General features: G+C 55.8%; 1 protein-coding gene across 1 annotated transcript; it reads left to right on the top strand.

Moving 5' to 3' along the window:
- On the top strand, window positions 1-3,726 carry LOC149434413 (uncharacterized). Its single transcript, XM_089663704.1, has one exon. It carries the CDS (start codon window positions 1-3, stop codon window positions 3,724-3,726), a length of 3,726 nt encoding a protein of 1,241 aa, XP_089519830.1.
- Window positions 3,727-6,363: the final 2,637 nt, after the last annotated feature.

Raw genomic sequence — 6,363 nt, 5'->3', positions numbered from 1 at the left:
ATGGAATCCTGCAGCCCAGGAAGGTGTGAGTCTGGCTATGAGGAAGGGGATGAAGAGGCCCCTGTCCTCACTACGGATGAGAGGCTGTTCCTTGGAACACAGGCCGTAGTCAGTTGGGGGAGGCCGCAGCCAGGTGAGAACCAGGCCGCAGCAGCAGCGAGACAGGAGAAGGTCCAGTTACTGATGGAGAAGCTATGCCGTGTCTTTGAGGTGGGGATGGCGCACTTGGCCAAGCTGAGGACCTCCAGAGACAACATGAACAGTAGCAGGAGGAGCAGCTGCAAAGCTGACATTGACAGGCTGAAGGGCCTCTGTGGTGACAACTTGGATTTACTGAACAATTTGTCCAAAAGTGGCCCCGGGCAGCGTGAGTCATTGGTGGACATATTACACAGAGTGAAAGCGGCCAGTGGACTAGGCAGCCAGGCCTCTCGCAGGGCCAGGGATGGACTTTCACCTCAGGTGACAGGGGTGGTGGAGACCCCAGAGGTGGGAGCTGCAGCTGAGGTGGACCCCCCCTTACAAGCAGCAGAGAGTGATACAGATATGGACACAAGTCTGACTGAAGGGGTAGTGGATCCCATGACTGGAACACAGAAGGAGGTGACTGCCCAAGCAGACTTTTCAGTCAGGAAACCTGTCGTTGTGGTGCAGAAACTGACAGAAGAGTGTGGAGCAGCAAGTCATGTGAAAGGTGTGAAGAAGAAGCAGCGAAAGGTAAAACATGAACATTCACAAACAGTATTGTCATCGAGTGGCCGCAGCAAGAAGGCGCCGGTCTCACAGACGGCATCTCCTGCACGTAGGCAAGCTTCAAAGGCTTCAAAAATGCCGCCCGAGGCTTCCAAAATGGCGGCCGCAGCTGAGTGTAAACTCGGACCCGCCCAGGGTCATTGCCAGGCTAGTGTACCAGCTTCTAAAATGGCGCCCGAAGCTTCTAAAATGGCGCCCGCAACTGAGTGTGAACTCGAACCCGCCCAGGGTCATTGCCAGGCTAGTGTACCAGCTTCTAAAATGGCGCCCGAAGCTTCTAAAATGGCGGCCGCAGCTGAGTGTGAACGCGAACCCGCCCAGGGTCATTGCCAGGATAGTGTACCAGCTTCTAAAATGGCACCCGAAGCTTCTAAAATGGCGCCCGCAACTCCCGCCCAGGGTCATTGCCAGGATAGTGTACCAGCTTCTAAAATGGCGCCCGAAGCTTCTAAAATGGCGCCCGACGCTTGTAAAATGGCGGCCGTAGCTGTGTGTGAACCCGTACCCGCCCAGGGTCATTGCCAGGATAGTGTGACAGCTTCTCATACGGCGCCCGCGGCTGAATGCATACAAGGACCCGCCAAGGGTCATTCCCCAGCTAGTCAGCCGGCGCCCGGACATTCTGATATTCCTACAGTGACACCCGAAACAGACGGTATCCACGGACCCGCCCAGGGTCACTCTACCGCTCATCGGGAGGAGGACTCTGATCTACGAGTGCAACTGGAAGAGGGAGGAACCGGCGCCGTGACACCGAGACCGAAGAGGAACTTACCTGCATCCCAAGCGCCCCTGACATGCGGACAAAGCAATGTGCCAGCTTCCAAGATGGCGCCCGCGGCTGCGCACACACCCGGACCAGCCCACGGTCAATCTCAGGCATCACAGTCGGAGGCAGAGGCGGAGCACAGCAGGAAACCAGAAGTAGGCGTGGCCAGCGCCGTGACACAGGAAGTCACACAAAAGACACATGAATCCGAGGACTCAGGGACTGGTGAGACTGTACACACAGGGAAAAAAGGTCCAGAGTGGGGGGACTGTGAGCCGGGGGTGTTGGAGACTCCTTGCCCTGCTACAAGTTACATCAGGGAGCAGGAAAGGTCCCAACAACAGGAAGTCTGTACAGAAGTGGTCCCTGGTAATGCCGATATGGCGGTCTTAGGTGCGGGGTGTGGTGTGGACTCTCCCTCCCCTAAACCCCCCGCAGGTCCCCAGGACCTCTGTGATAGGGCCCCTACAGGTAAAACGGGGGAGGTACATGGGCAGAATGGTTCTGGGGCATCCGCTGCCCGCAAAAATCCTGACAAATGTGTAAAGTCCCAAAGGAAGGCTGAAGTGTCTAAGTCTGCCCCTGTCCCTGCAAAAGCTGCTGACAGTGCCCGGAGGGAGCCCAAAGGTGCCAAAGTTGGTGGGGTGCAAAACCTCCCCCCGGATAGTTCCAACACGGTGGCGGCACTGCAGGAGGGTAGATCCTTTGCGGATGTCGCAGGTGCCAAAGTGAGGCAGGAGCCCTCCCATGGCCAGTTTGGCCCCCAGTCTTTTGCAATGCCCCCAAGTTTCCAGGGAGCTGGGACATGGTCCAGAGTTACTGGTGGTCCAGAGAGGAGAAGACGGAACGTGGTCCAGCTTAAGTGGCAGGGGGAGGGTCCATGCCCAAGTAGAGGGGAGGTGGTGGACAGAGTCCTCAGCCTGGGCTTCAAAGTCGCGGATATATTCGCGGTCATACACCCCCATGGTACGTCTGAATTTGATGTCAGCTTCCTAACCCCTATATTAATGGAATTTTTTTTCATGAGGTACGATTTGGTCAAGTCACAGACGGCATGGAAGGGTTTCAGACTGGTGGCGATTTCCAGGCAGGAGGAGGTCAAACAAGTCACCGTCATGGTAAGAAATGAGTCTCTTCCTCAGGAGGACATCGTCACTTGGTTGAGCAGATTTGGTCAGCTCCAGGGTCCGCTGAGGAAGAGACTGGACGAGAAGGGTATCTGGACAGGCACGTGGACTGCCCATGTAAAGCTGGGTAGGAGGGGCCTGTCAGTCTCTCACATCCCTGCCAGTGGATTCATCGGCAGGGATCGCATCCTGGTTTTCTACCCAGGACAACCAAAACTGTGTTTTAAATGTGGGAGCCCGACCCATTTTAGCGCAGACTGTACGGTGCAGCGATGTATCCGATGCAACGGAGTGGGTCACGCCGCAGACGTCTGTCACATCATCGTCTGTAACTTGTGTGGGGTAATAGGCCACCCCTTTAGTCGCTGCCCCAAGGCCTTTAGAGGCCATGCAACCGGTCAGGAGGAACCTCGGCCTCCGAGGGAGTCTTCGAGGACCCATACTGCTGCCACATCTCAGGATACTGTCACAACTGCCCCGCCGGTTAGGAGGAAGACCCCGGCACAACTAAGGAGATCTGAGAGGAGGAGACAGGAGTCTGAGCATGCAGGGCGTGCCAGTGTTACGGACCAGGATAACTCTGAGGTTGAGTGTCAGGCCAATCAGAGTGAGGTCCCACCTCCCCAGATAGAAAACCTTCCTCCTTCCCCCCCTCCCCCTTCTACTCCGTTGGTCCCTCGGCCCAACACTGAAACATGTCAGGAGGAAGCGAGCACGGTTTGCACGCCGGTGCCCCCTGCTGCCGAACATTTCTGTGGCGCCCTCAAAGTCCCAGAGGGGGGAGGTGTGCAGGCCCCTAGTACACAAAAACGTACCAGGAGGCAAACAAAGGAGCTGACTCCCACCAGTGGTGAGAGCGCAGGGGAGGTTTCTAGAGATGACTGGCAGGCACATAGAAAGAGGAGGAGGAAGAAAACAAAGGGGGCTGTGGAGCAGCCTGGTGTGCCCCGGTCTGGTGGTCATCAAGGGCCCCCGGATGATGGTTTTCTGCACCTCAGCAATATATTTTCTGTGTTGTCCTCGGAGGAGGACGAGGACGAGCAGTCCTCGGTACATGAAATGGACGCTGTGGATTAAATGTTTTTCTTTTCTGTATGTCAAGGTTGAGCATAACCACATCAAACACTAAGAATGGCTGTACCCGCTCCATGTCGTCTCGCGACCATTAATGTCGCGAGTATTCGCTCTACGGCGGCTCGCTACATGGCCTTTGATTTTCTCAGCCGAGTTGAAGCTGATATTTTATTTTTGCAAGAGACCTGGCTAGCATCTGTGGCGGAGATGCACCTTGCAAAGAGGGAGTGGAGGTATGGGCCCTCCCTCTGGTCTCTTGCGGCCGAGCCCTGTAGTGGAGTTGCGGTCCTTTTTAAGACCGGTTCGGTGGCATGCCGACGAGTGGTTGAGGTGGAAGTCGGCAGATGTTTGGTGGTAGACGCTGTCGTGAGGGGGCAATCCCTTCGCCTTATAAATTTCTACGGCCCTCAGTCCAAGAGGGCGAGGAAGAGCCTCCTCACGGCAGTCAAGCCCTATCTTTTTACGTCCCAGCAGGTGGTCTTCGGCGGTGATTTTAACACCATCACTAGGCCGAAGGACAGGGCAGGTGCCGGAGGCCCCCTGGGATACGATAGCATCTTTCTGAACAGCATAGTCAGGGAGTCCGGCTTGGTGGATGTGCACGTTCGACACTTCCCCAACCTCACCGGTTTCACGTACGCCCGAGGTAGTTGTAAGAGTAGACTAGATAGGTTTTTTTTGAAGGGGGACTCTGTCTTTGTGGGCCCTGTGCTACAAACGGTAGAGTTCTCCGATCACGTTTTGCTATCCGTCACTCTGAATGTTGCCGAGACCCCTCAGAAAGGGCGGGGCTTGTGGCGTCTAAACGTGACGCTACTGGAGGACTCTGCTGTTAGGGAAGCCTTTGAGGCCTTCTACACGGATCAGGCCTCGCTCCTTGAGAGCGGCTGCTCCCGCCTCGAATGGTGGGAAGCAGTGAAGAAGAGATCTGAGGGCTTTTTCCGTGGGGTCTCAAAATACAGGGCAGTCTCAAAGTACCGAGCCTACCTGGGGCTGCGAAGGCAGCTAGACCGCCTGGTGTCCTCGGGAGGCTCCCAAGAGCAGATATCCACTCTAAAGCTTCAACTAAGGGAGTGCCAGTATGACCGTCTCGCCTCCCTCGTTCTCGAGAGGGACTACGGGAAGTTTAACTCCCCGGACCCTTACAAGAACTGCGGTGAGGCGACGAGTTCGAAGGTCATACACGGCCTGATCGACACTTCGGGAGTCCTGGTCCGGTCCAGGCCGGGAATTCTGGGTGTGGTCAGAGACCACTTTTCGGGCATCCTGGAGCGGAAGCAATTAGACATGGAGAAAGCCAGACGTTTCCTTGACGAAACACCGCTGCCGGCGATGTCTGACTCTCCCGACTCTTTGACAGAGAGGATTTCAGTGGCTGAAGTAGAGCAGGCCATTGACTCGTTGTCATCCAAAAAGACGCCGGGACCCGACGGGCTCTCGGCAGAATTTTATAAAACCTTTAAGAGTCTGTTGGCTCCTCATTTGACGGAGGTCTTCAACGCATGTTTGGCCAAGGGCCTGCTGCCTCCCTCAATGAGAAGGTCGGCTCTAATCCTTCTGTCAAAGGGGAAAGATCCGTCTGTGGTGGAGAATTGGCGTCCCATCGCCCTTCTCAACACAGATAGAAAGGTGTTGGCCAAGATACTTTTTGTACGTCTGTCAGCTGTGGCTGATGGGGTACTGTCTGCGGCACAGCACTGCGCAATTCCCGGCCGAGGCACCTTTAGTGCCGTCCTTTGCGTCCGGGAGGCTGTGGAAAGGTGCAGAGCTGGAGAGGACACACAGTACCTGCTGGCTTTAGATCAGGCACAAGCTTTTGACAGGGTAAACCACGATTACCTGTGGCTTCTCCTGGTGAGATACGGTCTGCCGGAACGGTTCATCGATTGGCTCCGTGCTTTGTACAGGGAGGCGGTGAGCTTCCCTCTTGTCAACGGCTGGGTGGGCCCCTCTTTCTCCGTGGGCTCCGGCGTTAGGCAGGGGTGCCCCTTGAGCCCTCTTCTGTACGTTTTTGCAGTCGATCCCTTCATCCGAAGGCTCGGCTGCGGACGTTTGAGGGGGGTCTCAATGGGCCCCTGTGGCAGCCCGGCGGTGAAAGCGGTGGCCTACGCGGACGACGTCTCCGTAGTGGTGTCAAGCGGGGAGGAGGCCCGATTTGTGGAGACACAGATTCGGGACTACTCGGAGGCGTCCGGTTCACTAGTGAACTGGAACAAGAGTGAAGCTTTTTGGATGGGGAAGGAGGGTGAGGAATTTCCCCTCCCGGACGCTTTCCCCAAGCCTCAACCGGAAATTAAGATCCTTGGCATCCTTTTCGGCCCTGGGGATTACCCCGCACGAAATTGGGAGCGCAGACTGGAGGATGCCACCCGGAAAGTGTCAGCCTGGAAAGGCTGGAAGCTGTCCCTAAGGGAAAGGGTGAGCCTCGTCAAAACCTACCTGCTGCCTGAATTTTTATTTGTCAGCTATGTTTGTCTTTTGCCAGCACCCCTCTATGCACGGATCTATAGTCTGTTTTTCCTGCTACTGTGGGGAAACAGACTTAATCTCATCAAGAGGGAGGTCACGTACCTACGGAGAGAGCTAGGCGGGTTGGACATGGTCAACCCAGTAGTGTTTTACACTACCATTTTCATCAAA

This window comes from Staurois parvus, unplaced genomic scaffold (assembly GCF_062004578.1).
Source record: "Staurois parvus isolate SC_StPar_1 unplaced genomic scaffold, SC_StPar_1.0 ptg001754l, whole genome shotgun sequence".
Classification (NCBI taxonomy): Eukaryota; Metazoa; Chordata; class Amphibia; order Anura; family Ranidae; genus Staurois; species Staurois parvus.
Note: the sequence above shows the minus strand (reverse complement) of the source record. Positions and strands in the feature narration are given on the sequence as shown.

Coding starts and splice junctions, on each gene's coding strand:
- LOC149434413 (XM_089663704.1), top strand. CDS start 1: ATGGAATCCTGCAGCCCAGGAAGGTGTGAGTCTGGCTATGAGGAAGGG.